A 24578-nucleotide genomic window follows, 5' to 3' on the forward strand; every position below is an offset into this window, starting at 1 on the left:
AGGAACAGGAATATTTTTAGGAATAACAAATCAGACATAATTGTAGGGACATAATAGAAAGAATTAGAAAGAATAAAAAGAATAGTATGAAATTGCTGAAGACATCCATATTTACAGACTTCAAAAACTTAAGCAGTGCTTCCGTTGCCTAATTAAATTCATGAAATTCCAAACTATATACAGTCATTTTTTTTTTGTTTTCTACATATGAACTTGCACAGATGTCCAGTCCTATTTCAACATTCCAGTTCTATATTAATACATTTCATTCAATGTAGTAATGTAATGCAAAAATTAATTAATGTATTCATTAATCAAATAAATTAATTCAATCTAGATCTAACTGAAAATTAAAAAAACCTACATATTATATACTTTGCTGTTTAATTTTTATCAGGCACATGTTTTTTCAGCAACATACACACGCTCCACACACCAGTTGTGTTGCAGGTTATTTGAAACTCATCCTTGATTAAACCAACAAAGCTGCAGTGTTGGAACTCCCCCCAAACTCCTCTGCAGGGTCACCTCCCACAGCTGAGAGCAGCTGCTGCTGGGACAGAGCGGAGCAGAGCTTGCTCCCTGCCCCGCTGCAGGACAAATGTGTGGAACTGAAGCCTATACAAGCTGGTGGGAACATTAAAACAAACATTTTAATTAATGACAACAGATAATATTACCATACAAAGGGACTATAATAATAAATGAATGTGCTGCTCAATGCTAATTAAACAACTGATACCTGGGTTACTATTTTTTTTTCCTTTTCGCTAAGATTTTTGCTCCCACTGGATTCTCTGGTGAGGCTCAACCTTGTGTTCCCCTCTTTCCAAGGATTTAAAGTACCACATCATCCCCCTGGAGGGACACTTATTTGCTGCCACCAACTGTGTGAGGCAGAAAACAAGACAGGGAGGCATGGGAGATGTCTGAGAAGAAGAAAAGGTTTATGGAAGAGCTTTGGTTCTGGAAACTTTAGCCACATGAGCAGAGATGAGGATAATCCTGCTTTGGTCCATGAGCCACTTCCAGTGTGGGACAACCTCAGCTCAGAGCCCTTCCCAAGAACTGCCCTGCCCTCACTGCCCTTCCTTCATTCTACCTTCATCCCTTCTGTCAGTTATGTTTTCAAGCCCACAAGAAAACCTCCACTTTTAAATACCACATTCAGCAACTTTTTCAGTCCTGAAGTTTTTTTTGGTCACAAATCTTCAAAAACAGTATTTTCAGTGAAATAATTTCAATTATGTTTAAGTTTTCTCTTAAGCAGAAGCTGTATTCCTTCAGTATGACTTCTGCATTGCAAATGTATTTAAATAAAAACATCTTTCACAGGAAGGACTTCTGTTATACACAGGAGCCAAATGCTGAATGTAGGTATTTTCTATCCCTTATGTTACTCTAAAGAGTCTCCTTGACTACAGAAAATAATGGCACAAAGGACTTTTCTAATTAAGACTGCTGGAACATGCACTTTTTGCTGTTTACAGCTGATCACATTAGTGCTTATAATATGGCCATTTTTCTGCCATTTGTCTAAGAAAAAGGCATCCTGAACATCCCAGAAATAAAATCCCAGCCTGAAAACAGTTAAAAATGTTCTTTTATTCTGACATGAATTTGATCTGTAAAACAAACACCAAGCAATCTACCATGAAATTCTGTACCATGTGCTAAGGCTCACTGTCCTCACCAGAAGCAATGTAAACCAAGGTCAAAATGATTCAGCTCCAGGTCTGCACTTTATCATTAAACGTGCGTTTTGCAACAGCAGGTCAGCTACTCAGAGCAATGATTTTAGCACCGAGTTCTTACTGCCAAGCTGTTGCAGTAATAAAGAGTTTTTGTCACAATATAGTAAACAGAACAATTGGTAACAGAAAAACACAACTGGCTCAAAGCCTGGCCAATTTTTTCAGTCTTAAATTATAAAAAGGTACCTATAACCTTCTTTTCATTGGGCCCAATTATCCGCAGCAGAAATCTAGGTAGTACTTTACATTCCAACTCGTAAACAAACACCTACTTTTATTTACAAGCAAAAAATACATGGAAATTTTTTGATTTGGGTTTGTATCAGTGACACCCGCCCCCTACTTTTAGTACATGTCTTTGGTGATTGTATGAGTCGACACAAGCCTACACATTTGCATATGTACTCACACAGAAAACAGCAAAGATCTTCCCCTAAGGTTCAATATACACATTTATGTACACTAGATGTGAATGTACTTTGACGACAAAGCGATTTTGTTAAAATTACAAATACATACACTTCACAAAAACCCTTTGCATTTTCACATTATTAAAGGTTAGATTTCATAGTTTCTTTTTTACGGAAACAAATGCATACAGAGGAAGATAAAGGAACAGTACTTTTAAAAAGACCCACTTTTAAGATTTCACTGAAGTTTTCTAGGCATATTTTCTAAAAAATAAAACTGCTACTGTTTCTGCACTAACTACAGTGAAAGTAATTTACTAGCCCACAGTTCAAGAGCACACAGTTTTGATTAAGAGACCACAAAATTTCAATTAACAAGCAAAACTCCTTCAGATTACAGAAGCATCACATCTGGGAAAATATTTTTAATCTGAAATTCATGTCTCCCAAACTGTTGTATGAGATTCTTTTTGACTGATAATTTGCCACATTTCTTCTGCCCACAGCAAAAGGCTAGTATCAAATTACAAATCTCTAAAAATTGTAATAGATAATGGAAAAGTTGTAGGCTCTTAATATATATTAGAAAATGATGTTAAGGTGTAAAACTAAGAAGCAGAGTCTTGATGTACCATATTTTATGCCATGCTGTTTTGCAGTTTTTCATTACAAGCCAAGTTCATTCCCACTTGCAATTTAAATTGTTTCACACAACTGCTGGTCTTTTATACACACTGCTAGTATAGAACAGATGGTGAAACACTGATATTCTTCATTATTAATGGGACAGCTCACTTAAGATGTTTCAAATATTTTCCAGGAGCTTTTGGAAATGCTATGATTGCCACGGTTACCTGCCATGATTTAGGGACTGATAAAACACTTTTAGATTCTGGGCTTGGTGCTGTTTCAATCAACATCAAACTCACTGCTCCTGAGGTTCTAACCATTACTTAGCATTTAACCAACCTCCTGCTGGTAGCACCAGGGGGGAAGAAATAACCCAAACAAAACCAAACAACAAAACAGCTGAGGGCTCAATCTAACTCAATTAACATAAAAGGAAATATGAAATAAAAGGAAATATGGCTTTAGGACTTTAACAGCCTCTGATACTACACAATGCATCCCATCCTAAATTAAGCTGACAATAGTGCTATTCAAAGTTGAACCTGCAACTGCAGAAATAAACTCAGGTTATTCTAACGTAGCCTAATATTTTCCACCATCTTGGCCAACCAGTCTTAGCAAAATTATCATATCATTTTTTATCTATTTATGAGGCACCAAATGCCAACCTCAAAATGAAGCAGGAAATAAGAAACTGAGATGGGAGCTAATTAAATATTCAATTGCTGATTCATCCTCACTAGCTTGTAATTAAAAGTTATACAGCAAATACTCACTTCACAGGCTAACTGTGCTTCAGTAACTATTCAGTAGCTATTCAGTAACTATTCCATCATAAAACTTTTAGGAAGGTACAGTTTCCAATCCTAAATATACCAAATGCCATTATATTACACAAAAATCATCTCAAAATTACTGAAACTACATAAGCTTAAAATTTCCATCTTACTTGTATTGCCAGTTTCTGTATGGCAGAACCAGGCCAGCGTTACACAACATAACAAGGGTATACAATACATGAAATTGCCATTTTCCCCATCCCAGCATGAGATTTTTTTGTGCATTTATTGTTTAGTGGAACAAACAGGAATTTAAGAGGATGAGATACAAAGAAGAAATCAAGGAACTGTCAGTTTTGAAAAGAAATCTATTTTCCTTTAAACAGAGATTTACTACATAATTGTAATTATTACTCTGTGCTTCTCTACTAAAATAGCTGATGCATTTCCATCTCCAGCTCTGGGTTCATTTCAATGGTACCAGAAAAGTGCTTTCAGATAAAGTAGTTTGAAAAAGGCATTGCTGCAAACCCATCCAGTAGCAGACGTGCTGAGGGTGAGCTACAGTCCTGCAATGCCCTCAGTCAAGCACCAATTTAATCAAAGCAACATTTTCATCAGTAAATATGCCAGCAGAAAAAAGAAAGCTTGAAAATAAATCTAAAATGGATCTCTTTTTAGTGTTGTGCTTAATGCCACTGTTAGAAAAATAACTCAGTAATGTTATGCTAATAAAATCCAGTGTCATCTAAATATTTTGTTATTTAAAGACATATGCCAACCATGTGTTAATTTGTCAACTGGTCAGGAATCAACTGTTAATTAAAAAGCATCAATAAAAAAACTGCAGCAAGACCCCAAGGGCTTATCTCTTGCTCAGCTATTGAATAGGGAAACACTATTTCTGTCTTCCCCTCAGATAAAGTATTAGCAGTCAACCCTATAATTTTATTCAGGAGATTCTGCAAACTACAACACAGCAGTTCATGAAATTGAGATCCATTTTTTCACTAGCCTATATTACAGTAATAACTATCAACAATATTAGTTAAAATGTGTCTCAGTCCAGTGCTTCTCTCCAACACTGCAGTTTTCTTTCTTAATTTTGTTCTTTAAACTGGTTGAAAATACCCTGAAGGCCAATACAGACTCCAAATTTAAAATAACAACAAAATAACCCACCTCAAAACTCTTTAGAAACATGGTACATACAGTCCTTACAATGTACAAGCTTATATATACAGTAAGCTTACAGTGATGCTTTCCCTTAAAAAAAAAAATCAATATTGAAATGAAAACTTTACTCTCATGTAACAGTCCAGATTCCTCTTTAAAAAAGTTTTGTTCAGATACATTCTGATGGGATGACTCATTTTCTAAAATATAAATTGAATTAAGGAAGAATATTGATATTAAGCGCCCAGAATTTATTATGCTTTCATGCAAAGATGTTTTACTTGATACAATGAAGAAAACCATATTTTTCATGCAGGAAGTGCCTTCAGCATTTCACATGATTTGAAGTATTCAATATTTAGTTTTCTTTAAAAAAAATAAACACTGAATATCTTTAGTACTAGCAACTGCCCAAAAAGCTGTAGAGCAAGTAAGATTAAAATTTGCCAATATTTATAAAACAATGCATTTTGGGAAGGAGAAGAGAGGTGAAATCAAGCACATTGACATGTAAGGAAAGGGAAAAATGAGGGCAAAATTTCAAATTCAAAAAAAGAAAGGTTTACTTTTATTTTTGTAATTAGGTGTCCCTGTTAAGATTTCTCTGAAAAGAAGTTTATTAATCCAAGTAACTTGTTAATTTAGCTTCAACATCACAATAAGAAACAAATATAGAAAATTTATTTTTGTATTTTCATTTTATACCAGGAGGCTACTAGAATATCTAAATGACGCATGAGTTGTTATAAAACTGCCATATTTTTATCTAGCAGTTGTCCAAGCAGCATGTAAATTACTTTCCTTTTTTTCCCCATAATGTCATGATGCAAAGCAACACCATCTGAACTGTTTCTATGGGCTCTATATTCAATAATTTGTTAGAATAAATTGCTTCTCTTGATTATAGCATTACAAGATAGCAAGAATAAAAACTTCTCTTGACAGGCTAAGTTTTGTTTTGTAGACCCTAAATAGTCTGCATTCCTTCTTCCTAAACTTCAACAGCAATTAGGAGGAAAATTTTGTAACTTGAAAAGAAAATTACTCAATTCACTATTTCATTGAAATGGTGCCCTTGAGCACCAAATGAACAGATTAATTCGGTGAGACATTCTGATGGAGATGGAGAAGCACAAGCTGGAGAACTGTTTACCTTTTAAATTAAACCCCTGAAAATGAAATATGCTGCTCTGCACTCTTCTCGATTTAACCTTCATGCCGAGTTTCAGGTAACCCAGACATTTCATACCACACAATGGGAAGCATTTACTATAAAGTATTTGTCATATAAAAGCCAGCCATTTCCTGCTGACTTATTTCTCTTCTCTTGGATACTGATATGACAAAAAAATGGAAATGAAGAAGAACTGAATGCTCTTTTCTAAGTGCTGTATACATAAAATATCAACTGCAGTCTTATGCAGTAGAAAACCCAGAGGATCTGGACTCAAAATCTGAAATGCTCTGTATTCCCCCTTAGTGTGCAGGTGACAGTGCCAGGAAACAGGTGTGCTGTGACTAGAAATCTTAATGACTATGCCAGGAGTCACATTATTTTCATTTCTATTTGTGTGGTACCACAATAAAGTTACATATTTGAAAATCAGATTGTATTAATTTAGTCCCAGTTGCTATTTTAAATCTTGAGAATGGAACTTTTTAGCTACAAAGTAACACACTGAACTTACAGGATGAAGTTTCTTTTATGGCTTTAGAATGACACAAAAACTGTTATATTATAGAATTATCACATATAGCTATATATGAGACTAATTTCCTTTCCTGGTTTGAACACAATACAAATGAGTCCATTTCTTTTCCTTTTACCCACACTACAGCACAAGCATGTCTGTCAAATATGTATTAGCTACAGCTTTTCCTATAACCCACAAGGCAAAAGACTGTATGAAAATAACTCAATACACTAGTTAAGTCCACTAAGTGTTGAAAATTAAAATCTGTTTACTTTGAAAATTGACAATAATACAGAATTTAAGCTTCTATATTACATCATACTTAAGTACTATTAATGAAACCAATCTTTAACTTCAAATTTTTAATATATAGCTTGAGGATTTTTATTTTCAAAGCTTTACTCCTTTAATAAATGTATCCCAATTCTGAAACATCAGAGAGTCATAGTTTTCTATCAACTCTACTTTGAAGACATTGGAAATCAAAGCTTTGTATCAAGGAACATTATTTAGCCCCCTGTCTCAAGTGCACTAACCACAAGTTTTGCTTTCTTCTCAGCTCCCCCTGACAATTTGACTTTGACAAACTAATCTGATGAAAGTTAGTTTCTACGAGCTCCCAAATCTCCTGGAGGACAAAAGCACATATATCTGTACTTCTGATTCCACTGCAAGCCAAACACTTACTTAAATTTTAGGCTATATCTTGAATTGTTTTGCTGAATTTGGACAGAAAAATACTCAAATCTAAAATTAAATTACTTCTTTCCCTAAGACTCTTCCTGCACCATCCTCTTTCAAACATTTCATGTCTTCTGTTACTGTCTATGTACTAGTTAAACAGGAATTGTTATACTTCTCATTTTAAAATACATATTTTAGGTGGGAGGAGTGTGTGTATTCCTTAAAAACCCTTATTCCTATCATGCTGCTTCTCCTTGCATCCCTTTCCAAGGGGACTTCAGCTCCTTCATCACCTGGTCTAAAGCAGCTTTACTGTCTGTGAATAGACAGGTCCTGCTCACTAAAAATGGCAATCAACTTTTACAGAAGGGAACTGCATGACAGGGGTTACACAGCAGTGACACCATGTGAAACCCTTAACAGCAAAAATATTAACTCTCAAACTCTAATCTGAGTGGCTTCAAATTTGTTCATATATATTTGTATATATATATATATATATATATATGTATACACACACACAGAGAGCCAGACAACTCTTTACATGACAAACCTCTTTAAAAACCAATAAACATTGTAAACACAAGAGCAAGCTCTATTGTTTTCTTTTGCTTGCAATAAAATCTCTATCTTCTCTGCCTTTTAATCCTAAAATAGTTATCCTGAAGCCTATCTTAAACTGTTCACTATCTTCAGCAACAGGCAAACAGACCAAACACTGATAAAAAGCAGGTTTGCTGTTGGGAACAAAAGAAAAGGAATCCATCTACACCCTGTGAGCAAAGGCAGGATTTCCACTGACATAAATGGAAGAAAGATAGAGCTCCTGGGGAGCAGAACTTGCAGAATCACAAGATACATTCCAGAAGTCAATTTCATATATATCCCAAATCCTGTCTGATGTTGTCATATGCATACTTATGTATATACAAATAGAATCTTTTTAAACACATGCACATAATATACTTGAACATTTTAAAATAGGGACATATACAAATTAATTTACAATTTAGGTTAGCCACTGACAGGTGAAAAGTACATATTCATTTTATTGAACTAACACTTGAGCATGAAACAAGCTATGGCTGGAGACACAGCTCACAGGCTTCAGTTGCGTGGGCTAAAAATTATGAATTAAGTTGCTCTCAACATTTTCTCAGAGACAGAAATTTATTTTAGAGTTCTCTATTGTTCCCCCAATGCAACTGAGAAGTCACAGCAATGTCACTCTTCTGATCTCAGCAAAGTGCTGTGTATCCTTTCCATATGGGGTATCCAGTGTTTTAAAGGAAAGCAGAGGATATCATGCAGTCAAGTCAGCACTCAGTGCAAAGCTACCTGATTCAATTTCTCCTCACTTAGACAATCAGTGAATTCAGGTCTTTGGTGGAACTAAAGAACCATTTCTATTTTGATATGCCCTCTATTGAGACAAAACTCTTGCAAGAGGATTCTTAATTAGATCTTTACTCAATTACTAGAATCTGCCCAACATACAAGCAGCAACTGGGATTTTAAGAATGCTGTAATATTTAAAAAATTAGACTAGTCAGTCCAGTAAATATTCATGTATTAATATTTAATCATTATTTTGAGAGACACCAACACAACACAACAAAGGTTCAGAAGCCAAATGAAAGCTAGAAGTTATCTTAAATGAAAAAAAATGAAATAATATTTGAATGCAAAAACCTACAGGGAACCCTTTCCAATCAGGTGCTGTGAGTGTATAAAGATGCTCCTCATGACCTTCCCATAAGTGGGCACACTGCAGAGCTGGAGTGCTGCCCCATGGAACCCAGTCTGTCCTGGCCATTCCTGATGGGAAGGCAGCAGTCACAAAGACAAACAGTGAGAATGGACAGATGAGTTCAAAAGAGCCAAAGGACCCAAAGGCTTGCTAAAAGGCAAAAATCTATGCCACACAAGAAAAATCGGTATGAAATTACAAATTCAGCTACATAGAAAATACTGAGTAAATCACAAGGCTGATAAATGGGGAACAAGTTCTAAAGCTACAAAACCTGAACAGTTCAAATGTTAACAATACAGTTGAAATTTTAAGTTTTAATGAATTTGATCTGCAGGTTAAAATAATTAAAATAAATGCTGAGTATATGACATTTCCCCTATACTTGCAACACAAAGGAACAAATACATTTCTTGTTTTACTCAAAGCATTGATGAATTAAGAAAGAACACTTATTCTTGCCAGGATTACTCATAAAGATTTTGACAACTATTTACTATCAGCACTGAAAGATCTTTAGTAAAAGATATGCAGCATGGGGACTAGTATATACAAAAATTAATACATGGACTCTTGCAAGCATTATTATTTTCCTTCAGTAAATATCTAACTTAATTCAAAGCAACATTTAAAAAACAAATTATTCTCTTCTCTGCTTTATTTTAGTTCTAACTTACTAAATTCAGATGTTAAACTAATGTGCTGAAAATAAGGTTATCAAGCTGAAAGGCAAATGCACACACTTCTTTGTAATTGTAAAAAGGTTACTTGTCCAAGTATTCTTTCTTCTTTTCAGTTATTTTTCAACTAATTGGCTTTCTGTATATTAAATTTAGGTTTCCTCAAGCATTAAAGCTAGTTTTTAATCTTACATATATAATTTGCTGATACACCATGAACTTTTAAGATAAATTGTCCCAACTGAAGGCAAACAAATGAAAGACAAATACATTACAAACACAATGATCAACATTTATATTTTATTAAAAATAATGGGCTATAATTGTTAAATATTTAAAAATTCCACTGCTATTTGATGAATAAATATAATAAGATTTGATTTTCTGACTTTTAAAAACCCTCATTCAGCTGAAATTCTGCTTTCTTTTTGCATTTTCCCAATGTCAAATTCAGCAGCTTTGCATTTGAACCTGACCTCCCTGACTTCTACTGCAGTAAACAGGAAAAATATGCATGAAAATGAATACTTCTCTGTATTTTATTCTACATTTCTCTCTTCTAGTTAAGTTCCCTCCTCTGAGCTCCAATATTTTGCATAGCAAAGCACTGGACAGCATTTTGTCAGTCTGCAGGAGTGATTCCAGGTCGTTATGCAGAATATGGTGTCCTCTTATGGTCCTGGAGGTTCACTAAATCTGGGACAGGTAACTGAACACAAAATTCAATGCTGGTTTCAATTACAGCAAGACCTTTAGATGCCTCTGGCATTTACAATAAGCACATCATCTTCATTAGCCCCACAGTACAGAGTGCATTAAAGGGATGCAGTGAATAAACTCAGCCAGGTTCTGACCTGAAGGATATAAAAGTATCAACGCCATTTTCCAAAAGCTGTAAATTGATAATTTTTAACCATTTACACATGGAGGACTGTTTTTTACCAGTATCTTATTTGGGCATCTTATAACACTGAGGAGTTGCAAAGGATGTGAAAAATCATAGATTAATGTAAGAGATACTTTTATTAGCAATATTCAGCTACTGAAGCTATTCTTTAGGCACTGATTTAAGATTGTATTGATTAATCTAGAAATGGGAAGACAGCTGCAGTTCTATCAAAACCAGCAAAAGTAATATCAGAGAGAAAAAATATTTATTGAAATCTAACTGCATATTTAAATGTAAATGTGCTTTGGTAACCATTAAATTTGAAAAGCAGTATTGAAAAAAGTAATATTGGCAATATCTCTTCTAATGTTTATTACCAAACACTTCCATGTGTAACATCCTGCACAAATCCTCATCCTAAACTGAAAGTTCTGCAGAATTCCAATACAGACATTCCCACATGAACTAATTAATTTTATACTGAATTTTTAAACTTTTTTAATTTTTAAAATTTTTAAATTTTAAATTTTCAACTGTGGAAAGCAGGATCATCTCAGTCAGTCACACAGCACAATTCTTTTCCAAGGACAACTGCACAAAATGGTACAAATTCCAAAGTACATTACATTCTGTGACACACACAGAAAATAACCCCACTAAAAGGACAAAAATCTGCCTGCATAATGTGGTGTGCAAATAAACTCTTATGTGAAAAACTGAGCCTTGCACAGCTCAGGTGAAAGTGTCACTCTGTCACTTGCCAGGTCACAACCACATCACTGCCCCACATCTCACCACAGGAGTCTTTCAGGAGTGCAAGGGATGGCATCCACTTCTTACAGGAAAGAAAAAAATCCTTCTTCTGAGATCTGATAAGTGGTTGTGGGTTTATGCAAGATTAAGGTAGAATTTTGGCTCAAAGCTAAAGCACCGAAAGAATAAGCAATGCAAATTTTTTAATGAGTTGCTCAACTGATAATTTTGTATGCATCAATTGTACAACTGAAGTTGTAACTCAATTAGTATTTAAAGTAATTAAGGATGAAACAGTATCAAAAAAAGCTTAAAAGGCTCCTTTTATAATTTACTGAAGTGGCTGATACTCCATCACTTCAAAAAAGGAGAATTAGTTATGTAACAAAGAAGAAAATGCCTGGTTTCCATTACAAAACTGTCCACTAAAAATTAAATGAAAAATGCATGACCTAATAGATGGCAAAAAAAGCAGAAAAGCTCTCGTACTTCCATTTCCTCAGTCAGCAGGCAATAAGCTACATTAAAGGGACCTTATGCCAACCAAACAGACCTATGGATTTTATTGATAAATTTCATATGTATTTGTATCACCACCACCCATCCCAGATTATGGGCATCACTGTTATTTCACATGTGCCAAACTTACCTATTCATTCTTACAAAATACCTGGGAAATCACTGAAAGTCAGTTACTATCTTTAAACATTCATAATCCACATTCACTGACATCTGAATGCCAGTAAGGAAGTTCTAACTTTTTTCTATTTATTTTTGAAAATTTCTATTACTTCCTACAAATTAGCAAGGATCATTTTTCTAACGCAGACAAAGGACAATTGCGGCATTTTAATTAAACATGTATTACTGTGGTCTTAAACCAAACAATGTCACAAAGATCTGAGTTTTGCAGTCATTATGTCAGCTGTCTTTTGATGACTACACAGATCACTACAGTAGGAGCTTCTTAAATATTTAATACAAGAACTCAATGATACAAAGGCACAAATACAGTAAAAAGAAAAAATCCTATGTAAAAGCTAAGAAATTTGATTAACCTTAAGTACTGAAATTGAAGAACCCAGCTCTTTAGTAAATATGTTTTTAGTCATAAGCACAATTTAAATCTCCAATGTATTGGAGATTTTACTTGTGATAGCTAAACAAAATTTTCAAGTAATTCCTATGCTGCAAAGGAAATTTACTTTGATTACTTTTCAATCCTTACCAGACTTGCGGTGTCCATTGCCACATGTATTTACGCTCTTGATCAGTTTAAAGTTTTGATGACTAAGATATTAATTATATTGTACTATATATTTACTATATGCATCCTACAATATTTACTGTTTCATTTCAAAATCCCTATAGGATAGGAAAACAGAAATTCCCATTTTAAAATGGTAGGGCTAAGAAACAAAGACACAGATTACAGATATTAAGTACCTAAATGTCTTTAAAAAGCTGGTTTAAAGAACTTAAAAGTTTTGGTGAAGACTGCAAGAAATGTAAGGAATTTAGATTGTTACTTTTTGAAATCTACAGAAATATTTAATGAATTATTCACCAGTGTTAAATGAAAATGGAGATTTCATTTTACACATAGGGCTGTGCAGTACAGTTTTTGAAGGTTTGTGCATTTGTGTACCATCAGTCTCTCATTCAGTAAAACTCAGTAAGTGGAAAAACCAGTGCATTACCTATATCAGTGAATGTCCAGCTAGTAGGGAGAAAGTCTGTAAGAACAGCAGGTACTAGCAGGTGTGAAAATATTTATGAGTCACCTCATTTTCTGTGTATGGATAAGAGAGGTTTTTCCCCCAACTTTTACTGATACTGTGAGTTCTTTCAAGTACCTTGTTTCCAATGGCCTTTTTTGGTGGGAAGTTGAAAGTCCTGACTTGCTGGTACTTATTCTGTAATTTATGATGCAAGCTTCTGAACTCCGCATACCGTCGATAGACATTCCACTCATCATCCTTTATCCTGATATAAACCTGCAAAATACAGACAGGGAAGGGAATAATAAGACAAAAGGGAAAAATAAAGACAAACAGGGCTGATGTGTGTCCTTCACTCCTTAAAGCCTCCTGGCTCAGCACCTTCATGTGAGGCACCATGTGAAGCTCCAGGATTCCACAGGCACAGATCCATGTCTGAGTGCATTTGCTGTTGCACAGGTCATTAACCTCATTCTCTCCCTTCTCCTCCTCTTTCTCTCTCTTTCTCTTATTTTAATCAAGACAAACACAGCTTGCTCATTTTAACATGACTCTGGGGCAACCATGGCAGCATTTCTTGTTACCATGGTTTCCAGCATATTCTACTACCCAGTGACCAAAGGAAAAAATAATTTAATACCACTATGAAATTGATTTCTATGTCCTCAACGCAGTTTTTCAACTTTGTAAATTAGCTTTGTAGCCTCAGAATTGCAAAACCTAATTTTATCTGAAGTATGAAACTTAATTTACTTCCTAACGAAATTACATTGAAAACTAAACTAGAAATTTTATTGTTTGGAAAATAAACACAGTTCATTCTTTCTGCTTGTATAGGACATTAAGTATAATTTAACACAGCTGTAGTTTTTGTGATTCTGTTTTTGTTTGCTCCTCATTATTTCATGAGCCTATTACCAATTACATGCTAAATATTCGCTTTCTCTAGGAAAATGTCATGCAGAAGTGAAATATACTTACAAAAAAATGAGATTTCACTCTTTCCCAGAGAATGACACAGTTTAAAAGAATGCTGAAACAGCATAAGTCAGAAACTATAAACCAAGCACCAGAACTTCAGATCCAAAGTGGCCTTTCCCTTTGTTCCTTCAATTGAATCTGTAGTTTATTCATCCTTGTGTGTGTTAATAATCCCAGTATTTTACATCAGGAATTATGCTGGAACAGTACTGATGACATTGTCTTGCCTTGCAGCTCCAAACCCCCCAGTAATTTTGTAGTAAACTCTAAGGCAAATATCAGGAGAGCACTTATGTAAAAAAGCAACACCGACCAGTATCACACAAAGATTGGGCAGTAACAACTATATTTTTGTGGAAACTAGATAAAAATAAAATTTGGATTTTGACCAATTTCAACACTGAATTGCAGCTTTTCCTGGTGACCGAAGCAGAGTCCTTCTCTCTGAGATATTACAAGTCCTTAGGAGAAAAAGCTCAGTTTTTCTAAGGACTGGTGGTATTTCAGAGATGAAGTGAATGTCTTCTCCCACAAAAGCTGCCCATGCTTTGGTCTTTCTGAAGTTCTGTCTTCAGACACCTAGTTTCTCAAATTTATAGGAGGCTTCTTTGCAACAAAATACAATATATTATACAGATACCATACAAATTGTGTCAAATTAGAATATTTCAGTGTTGAAAACACTAATGAATTTTCTACAAGAAGACTATAATTACAAAAAATGAATACTGTAATTCCAAAATTAGCACATTTAAATTTAAAAGTTTCAGAATATTGTGAATTAAAAATGCATATGTAAACAAAAATTCAACTGGTTTTGGAAACAAGAATTCAGATACTGTAATGATGGAACCACAAAAGCAAATCTACCAGAAGTATTCAGATTTCTTTTTTACTTTGAAAACAAAGACAGGATAATTAAACACCTACAGGACCATCTGTTTTAACAATTGAGTAGATCCTTGAAGGCAAATGAAGGAATATATGAAATGTGACTATTTTGCTTAAATCTAATCAAATTTATTTAATGTAGTAAAAACTATACTAAGATCTTTATTCGCTCAGCTCTAAGCCCTCTCCCTGCTTATTGTCACTTCAACCAGTATATGGTTTGGCAACCTGCATACATTCCCAATATTCATATTTCAATTTCCCTTTGGGGGGCAGGGATGACAAAAAAAAAAAGCTTACACTATTTTTAACTAAGTTATTTAATATGGAAATCCTAATTTAACTAAGCACTCATCTTTGCACATGTGATTTGGTGAATCATGCAGTTCAACATTACCTGTGTTAAGCTGTAACCCACAGTTAACTAACTAACTAATGAATCCTGTACACTGTAATTGAAATTTTTCAGGACTGCAAAAACATAGAGATTTCTTAGATAAAACTATCAGAAAATTTCTTACTGTTTTTCTATGTACATGATATTGACTTAATTTAAACAGCAAGAAGTGAAAATGCAACATTTGAATCCCTGCACCATATTGAATTTATTGACAATCAACTAATAGACTATGAAATCTATATTAAAGCTCATGATGCAGCACACATTTAAATTTATTTTATCTCATAGGGGAATACTATTCCCAAGCCAAGGGATTTCTACACACTTAATACAAATTCAGTTGAGAAATCAAACTAAGTAAATACTAAACATAAAATTATTTGGATAAATTTATCCTAGTCTCATCACTGAAGGCATGTAGTTATCTTAGGGCCATGCTACAGCAAGTTGAAATGACTACTCTCAGGCTTATTCCAGATAAATTTAAAAGATCAATTCTAAATAATTTCATTTCCTTTCTGATGCCCTTGTTTTCCCAGTATCATCCAATTCCTAACCTACTTAAATAATTTTCAGGGTAACGAAAATGTACAGACTAAATCAAAATCACCACTAGAATACTTACTTATAGACAAAAGATTTCACTTTCATATTGTCTCAAATATAAAACAATAAAGTAAGTAGATTCTGTTTGTAACTTAGCAGCATTTTCCACTTGGGTGTCCCATGTATAGATTGATTTGTAACCTTTCTGTAGCTCTGAGCTATAGCAGCTCTAAGAAAAATTTCAGTTAATAAATATGATTAATGAATTAGTCTGTTATTTTCTCATCACAAACATGTCTGAAGTCAGAGATTTGGAGAGCAATAGCAATAACAGTAGTAATTTAATAGTGTTTATCGGTCTACTACCTGCTAACTTAAAATTACTTAAATGCCAAAAATCTTCAGAGAATCCATGTGAAAGCATGAGTTTAATGATTGCATACTGAAATGAAAAATCCTGCTCCTATGGTACTGTGTTTTGAGCCAAAAGTTACTTAATAGGTTAAGAGTCTTTAAGCAGTTCTGAGTCAAAAATGCTATTAGCAAGTCCTGGTAAGAGACTGGTACCAACTGACACAGTTCATCACCACTTACATATAAAAGCCTGAGGAAAATAAAGGAAAAATGCCAAAATTCCAACTTGCTCCAGCTCCAGTGTACACAGCCCAAATGTCTGTAATCAACACACATCCTCCTGATCTGCAGAAGTCCCATGTGGGTACTTCTCTTTTCTGATGCAAAATCTAGATTGGTATATTGAGGGTTCACTTTTGTCTCTCACCAGTACGGCTGGCAGCAAGAGATACTGACCAAGATATTACAGAACCTTCTCCTGTTGCAATGACATCCATGGCTGTAGAATTCCAAATTAAGCATCAGGAAAGATATCCCCTAAACAGTTATTCCTGAATCTTGCCTGCAAATGTGGCTCACATTTCCATGAAGGATGGACTGAATACATAATGAAAAATGAATTCTAAGACAAAGAACTCTATTGATGGGAGCTCCACAAACACAAAAGTGCTGAAGTCAAAGTCCTTGTGAATTCATGGCCCATTCCAGAGGGAAGGGAATAGTGTTAAAGAGAGGTGAGCAGTGAAAACTCTATTAAACCACATATATGGCACAAGATACAAAAGAACTTGGGACATTTCAGCAGCAGAACACTTCAAAGGACAGAGAGAATACTGAGAATGTCTGTAAAGAATCAGTCCTAGGCTGGACAAGGTCATAGTTTTGACCATGGAAAAAAGTGACGGACAGCATAAGGAATGCAAGAGACTGCTCTGCACTAAGGAAGCTCCTGTGACATTTACCAGCTAAGTAGGCATTACAAGATAAAAAATGGGTGAGAGAAAAACTATAACTTTTGAATTACTGTAGTTCTACTGTATTACTGTAGTTCTGACTTACTTTCCCTCACTAATAAAAAAGGGTTTTCTGGAGATCCTCGCTTGTTACATACTTTCAAATCAATGCCCAAGCATGTGATAATAAAGAGGAAAATTAGCAACTGATTTGGTAGGGACAGCCCAATCAGCATGAATACAAAACCAGAAAATGCTGATTGGAACCATTATTTTTTTATGTTAACTCAGGTAACTCAATTAACATAACTCAGCTTGACTGGTGAGTATTTCCCTTACATTTGCTTCTAAATAACACTACAAATCGTGGAGTACCACTGGTTTTACCCTTCGGATAATAAAGTTTTTTTAATTCTTAAAACTCTGGTTCAACTTTAATGTACATCTCAATTATTGAGGAAAATGAAGTTAAAGAGACTTTGATCAAAGTTTACAATTTATGAAATAATTGTTTTCAGGGGATTAGAAATATTTTTTTTCCTGTTAGAAAAGCACAGTATGAAATGGGAGTAATGTATTTCAATCTACTTAGGTTTTATCAAAATTATGTATTTCTGCACTCAAAACATATAGAAGAAGTAAAAAGTATTAATGAAAAAAATAAGAACCAGTTTCATTTTACTTCAGGACAATGAGATTCTGGTAAGAATATAAATTCAAACTTAATTCTCCAAAGTTACCTCTGAAGTGTGAGAAATGAATACAAATGGAAGTTTTATTTTGAGACAGCTGCAGGCCTGCATTTATGGTTAAGTTCCCCCTTTGAAAACGATCCAATTTAAGAATTTTCTGCATAATGAAAAACAAATGGAACAATGAAACTTTTCAGCTGTGATAGGAGCAGCATTTTGTGTGCCATAGAGACATAACAGGAATTAGAGTGAATAAGCTTTTATTTCAATATGACCATTTTATCCACTTGCACAAAGACTACAAAAACTTGAATGTAATTTATGTTAAATCTTCAAGTTTCTGTTATTTAGTTCATAAAAATGAACAATAGTGTCAAATATATGACACAACACATATCAAAGCATGAACCTTAAAAGCAGCCAATATTGTTCCACTAAAGAGAAAAATGTCACACATTTTAGGTCTATCCACTCAATTACAGACTGGCAGAGTAATGATCACTGTGCTTCTGCAGTCACAGTTCTGCTTCTACTCACCAAAACAGCATTAAAGTGACTGGCCACTAGAGAACAAAGGCAGCACTAACTCCACTTTTGCTGCATGGAATCAATAGTTTCTGTCTTTTTATATACAAATAAAATCAGCACAAAAAAAAAATATCACTCAATAGCATAATATGCTCCTTTTGACAGTGAAATATGACTTATAAGAACTCAAGATAATTAACATCATTTCACAAACATGCACTTTGAACCATACAGTCATGGCAATGCATGACAATCACTGCAGAGAAAGAAGTTTCTGAAGAAGAGAAAATAGGTAAAATGACAATAGTTCTGGCTTTTTCTCCAAACAGAATATTGTGGGTGCTTAGGTGTCCTGGGGTGACAGGGACAAGGGAAAGGAGGCTATCTCATCAATCAGTTTTTAAAATATGTAACATAACTAGAATTTATTTTAGATATTTATTGAATATAAATTATTTGCTTCTTTCTGCAGTAGCTATAAAATAATCTGAAAATAGAAATTCTACTTTTACTTTCCTAGGATTTTTTGCATCCAGCACTTCAATAAACAAATCAGTGTAGAAAGCTGTAATTCTGTTTCCTTTAGAAAAAGAAGTAATTACAAAAGTCTCCAAGGACTGATCTCATCTTTGTATATTTCCTCCATCACAGTTACTTAAAAATTTTTCTGCTTTATGCTTCCTTTTAAGCTTCTTTGATACACCCTTGGGTCCCATCACAGAAAAAGTGGGATGTTCAACCTTCTTGGCTCCTACACTCTGAAATCACTCTCACAAGCCACAACTTTCCTTCAAATTCTCCCAATCATTCCAGTTCATTTTCTTCTCTACTTGCCCTGTGCTACATTGAAATGGAATATGATTAGAAGACTATTTATTTCTCCTTTTTGCCTTCTTAGTGCTGCAGCTGCTGAAGTCATCCAACTCATCATATATCAGGAAAATAAAATGCAACTTTGGGTTTAATTGTTTGGGTTTAGTTTATTGCTTACCTTTCAACTCTTAATTGCCAGTCCATTGCTTTCCATTTTCAACCTTCAAGGAAATACCAAGGCCATGCTGGTTTCTGATTAAATTCAAGGTCAACAGGCCCAGCTGGCAGATCCTGGACTGTACCTTCCCTGTTTCACCTCTCATTCAAAGTATTTTCTGGGCATTGTCCTCCTCAAAGATTTTTGGTTAACAGATACCATTCTCCTCCATCTCTTCTGTGCTGTGTTTCTGTGAAAATTCTCCTTTCTTTACTGCAAGGACACTGAGGGGCTGGAGCGTGAAGGGAACAGAGGAGAAGGGGCTGGAGCACAAGTCCTGTGGGGAGCAGCTGAGGGAGCTGGGAAAGGGGCTCAGCCTGGAGAAAAGGAGGCTCAGGGGGGTCTCCTCACTCTGCACAACTCCCGGCCAGGAGCTGGAGCCAGGTCGGGCTCTGCTCCCAGGGGACAGGGACAGGACAAGGGGAAATGGCCTCAGGCTGGGCCAGGGGAGGTTTACTTTGAATCTCAGGGAAAACTTCATGGAAAGGGCTGTCCAGCACAGGCTGCCCACACCAGGAGTAGTCACCACACCCGAAGGAATTTAAAAATCACGAGGATTTGGCTTGTGGGGGCATGGGTTGGTGGTGGCCTCAGCAGTGCTGGGGAACACTTGAACTCAATGATTTCAGAGCTGTTTTCCAACCTAAATAATCCTGTGATAAAAGCCTTTCATAGGAAAGTGTACTGTTTTCCTTCACGAAGGAAGTCCACAGGAAAACAACAGGTTTTAAAATATAATTTCAAGTAATACAAAAAGAAATATTACATGCAAATATGTCAGTCAATAGTAAACAGCAAGACTAAAGATAGTCAAAGGAATAAAAAAATTGTAAGAAATGTTTATTGATTATAGTCTTAGGGTGTCCTATTCATATGCAAATAGTAACAGTCTTGTCTGATTAGCATATTAATCTTTAAACTTATTTGGTTTATAATGTAAAGTGTTCACTGCTCTGCAAACAAGGCAGATTTGCAAGAAGCCATTTAAATATTGATATCACTTTAGGAATCATAAAATATCAGTTTCATTATCTTAAGTGTCAGGCATTGGTAATTATAGCAAAAAAAGGCTTGACTAATGGCATTTGCTGTACACTTCACAGGAAAATGTATACAGAAAACAAGATACTCTACAGTTGAGAAATATGACAAAATAACATTACTGCAATAATCCACTTGCTTCACATACTAAAGAAACTGTATCTATCACCATCTAGAGGTAAAGTGAAAATGCAATTTTTTATTTCTTTTTTTAATTCTGATCTGGATTCTGTCTGTATGCCCCTGAATATATTAGAGAAGAAATTATTTTCTAATGGTAAGCTGACTAAGCAATGTCTGTCACACAAAAAAGATGGGCATCAAACTACAGAGATCACAAATAGCAGTCATCAGAAAGCAAACTAGAGAAACTAGATTGTTTGGAAAAGACTCTTGCCACTATAACCCCAGCTTTAAAAAGTCACCTGATATTTAAATTGTCTATTTAACATACTAGGGTTCATTAAGTGGGAGTTTGTACAAAACAAATTAATTTCTCCATCTATGGTTGTGTCCCATAATGTTTATAACTAATCAATCTGCCACTCAGTAATAGCAACTTTGTAAGAGAATAAACCTCTGAACCTACTTTTGGATAACTGCCTAATGTTCTTGCTGGAAGACATGGTTATGAGTGTCTAGTCTGAGCTCCTGTCAGAGCCCGCATTCAGTGAAGTCCAAACAATCCTTATGATTTGTTGATTGGTAATAAAGACATCATTTGGTCATCTAATTAATTTTTCTACTCAGGTGCAAAATTAATTGCACTAGTAATCTATCAGTGCTAATGAATGGCAAGGCAGGAGTCAAGATCTAAACTGAAGGAAAACAAACTTCAGCAAGTACAAAGAGAGAGGATGTACTATGAAAACATTTAGAATGAGCTTGCCATGCACAGAAGATAAGCATTAGTTGGAAGGAAAGATATTTCCTCATCATACCAAATATTTCCATTTTAGGATTAAATTAGTCATTATTAGCATAACATTAAAAAGGTAACTCATGCTTAGTTAAAGTCACCTCCAAGTTTCTTGCACTCTGCTCTTACAGCAAGGCACACTGATCTCAACAGTTCAGAAAATTCCTTGGAGAATTATGAAATATATTTTATCCAGAACACTTAAATATAAACACAAGCTATAGTGGTTTTTATTATTCCAAAATATCACTCTCCAGGTATTTCCTTAGAAACAAGTCACATCTTTGTGCCTGTATTGAATTTTCTTCAATTTAATTAGCTCAATTATTTTCCAGACCCACAGAAATTTCCAGTATTACCCTCAATTATACATTCTGGAGAAAACCACTGTCATGCACTTGTTTTGAAATTGCAAGGCAATAGTTTCAATGGATGCTCCAATTTGCATTTTGAAACAGTTAAAAATGTCTCATTTTCTTCATGATTTGAAAGATGGCTATTATATTCCCCTCTCAGTTGCCTTTCCTGCAGGCTGAGAATTTCTAACATGCTCCTCCAGTGAAAAATCTTTTTTTTGCCACCCATATTATTTGCAGTCAATGTATTTCTCTGGAGAGGAGCAGAACTGCACATAGATAAACCAGAGATTATACACAGCATAATAGCATTTTCTATTTGTCTAGCCCTTTCCTAATCACATGTAACAACTTGGTTTTTAGACCTCCTTAAATCCTTTTAAAAATTATGTCAGATTACCTATTTTAAAATCTGTTGTATGCAAGCCAGAAGCTATTTATCAGTCACGTTTCAGCTATTTCACCTTCGAATTCCTGGTGCACTGCATGTGGAGATTTATGCCTTATTTATTCAATAAGATCTGCTACTGGCATTTCATTTAAAACAGTCTGCTATTCTGCACAAGAGAATATATTCCACACAATGAGAATAACCCATAACAACTCCATGGTGAACAGAGATTAGAAAATACGCAGTTTTCTGTTACTATTTTATATTCTGAGAAGACAAGTAAAAAAATATTTTTAATTGAACTCAATAATTGCACTGAAGTGCACATCCAATTCTAAATAGCTCTTCCCCTAAAATTTATATACCTTCTAATTGTTGTAATGTCCACAGCTGAATGATACGGATGCACAGCTCTGTTAATTTTTAAGACAGTAACAGACAGTGCTAAACTGGAGCACTGAATTATCTGCTGCTCACAATCGTCCCCTTGAACTCAGCCATTCAAATTGAGCATAAAATTTGGCTACATTTCCAGAGCTTGTTTTGAAATCCTTAGGATTCATAACCAGTTAATTCTGCCAGTTAAACATTACTGCAAGAGTGCAGTGTAACTCTACAAATACAGAGAGAGGTTTGATTGAACGTTCCACATCTAATAGGATTCATTATGAAATGCTGCTTGCTTTCAGGGACCACAGTCTTATTTCTGAGCTTGTCCAGAATCCTTAATCCGTAACAGAAATTAAACTATTTGATGGTTGAAACTATGTGACAAGTATGCTGGTGCTGGAAACTTTTCCTGCTGTATTTACTGAAGAGCAATATCTGGCGTTTCTTTAAGGATGAAAAATGCATTGATTTTGAACATCTGAAACAGATGCTAGCAAGGCACAAAGAGAAATACTTTGAAATGTCCTTCAAAACAGCATTACAAATCTACATTAAATTTAAAAATGTAAAATTAAATTTTAAAAAGCAACCACAATAAGAAAACTGCAGGAGTCTATTCTTACTCTGTCCAGGTCAGGCCTTCCTGATACGCAGATTAACATGTCATTAATTTCTTTTCCTGGTTTAAGAAGCACGAGTGCAAAATTGGCATTGATTTCTGAGAGGCACAGCAATCCATATTTATTTCTCCTAATTCTTAAATTCTTCAAAAGGTTTTTTAAGTTCATGAAAACAGATAACAGACACTGTGGAACAGATAGGTTCATAATTTTCCAAACTACTTGAGATGCTCTGCAATTGTTTCCACCCTCTTCTGGTCATTTCCAAGGCAAGTGATATGTACACAGCAGTTTATTTTCTGCTCCAAAATACCTATTTATAAGCAGAAAGGGACAGAAGAGGCACAACAATTCTAAAGTGCATCAGCAGTAAGTGTGACAGAGCAAGTAACCCTGGCACAGTCCTGCTCTCTCCATCAAGTGAAGTGCTCTAGAGATACAATTCCAAATCAGCAAAGGTTAACAAGGTGGTTCATCAGAGGAGGGGAGAGAAGGACAATCTCTTTAGCTTTCTAATAATAGAAAATACAGAAGAGATCAAGCCATCTCAGAAATACACTCACATGAACTGCCTTTGGAAAAGCAATGACCAAGGCTCATGCCCTTTTGTAGCACCCTCATTTAGTAGCAACATCTTACCTTGATAGTATCACAGGTATGATCTGATTTTCAGTCAGGTTAAGCACCTCAGGGTTAATGTCTAATGAGCTTTAAGTACAGTTATAAGTATTTAGCATATTTAAAATTCATGCTTAACCAAAAAAAAATTTCAAGCTCTGCCTGTTCCAGCTGTCACATGTTAGCTTTCTCCAAAGTTCATTTGATATCTTTTTCTCAGCATTAACCAGCACAACCAAGAGTCAGTTTTTACATCTGTTCACCCAAGTTCTCCCAGAGAAATGTGAACTCCAAAAGATATTGGTAATAATCTCACTCACACCAACATTCTGCAATATTGCTACTTTCCTTTCTATTGATATACTACAAGTCCTTTCTCATGCAGCTGATTAGAAGAGTTATACATGCATTTTAATTTTCTGCCATTGGATAAATAAATGATAAGGCAATAAAAATATTGATTATTATGAATAAAAGGACTCTTAGAAATGAGCTCAATCATTTATCCTAACTGGACTCACTGTCTGGGTCTGTTCAAGACATACTGGTAGCCTGGTAAATATCCTCTTCCACAATTTCAACACTGGATCAAATTCTTTGTAATCAGCAGCACATGTTTTGGCAGAGATTTAATAAGATAAGTGCACAGTGCTGTTATTGAACCTGTTCTGAAGTTTTCCAAATTAATGCTTTCCTGGTCACTATAAAATGTAAAATATATATTCAGAAAGCACTTGACTATATAATTGATCAGAGAGGTGGCACTCACTTTAAATGTTTCATAACAGCTGTATGAGTCTATTTGGGAAAATATTCTTTTTCATATGCATTGGGGCAGTGACACTACTGTTACTGAGACCAAAAACTGGCAGGAATGATATTCATGTGTTCTTCCATAAGGAAAGAGCGCCATGATCAAAGTTTAACAAGAATTATAGAAGTTCTAAG

The 24578-nt window shown here is 34.9% G+C and overlaps 1 protein-coding gene across 8 annotated transcripts in view; it reads right to left on the reverse strand.

Annotated features, from left to right (window-relative positions):
- SNX29 (sorting nexin 29) overlaps window positions 1-24578 on the reverse strand; it is a 111536-nt gene that overhangs the window by 32570 nt on the left and 54388 nt on the right. For all 8 annotated transcript variants that reach the window (XR_004499488.1, XM_033518017.1, XM_033518020.1 and 5 more), the window contains one exon: window positions 13056-13196. Coding sequence is in view for 7 of the 8 variants with exons in the window: in XM_033518017.1 (XP_033373908.1) it covers window positions 13056-13196 (141 nt within the window). In the remaining variant the exon portion in view is untranslated. The remainder of the gene's footprint in view (window positions 1-13055; window positions 13197-24578) is intronic.

The sequence above is a fragment of the Parus major genome, chromosome 14 (assembly GCF_001522545.3).
Source record: "Parus major isolate Abel chromosome 14, Parus_major1.1, whole genome shotgun sequence".
In the NCBI taxonomy this organism is placed as follows: domain Eukaryota; kingdom Metazoa; phylum Chordata; class Aves; order Passeriformes; family Paridae; genus Parus; species Parus major.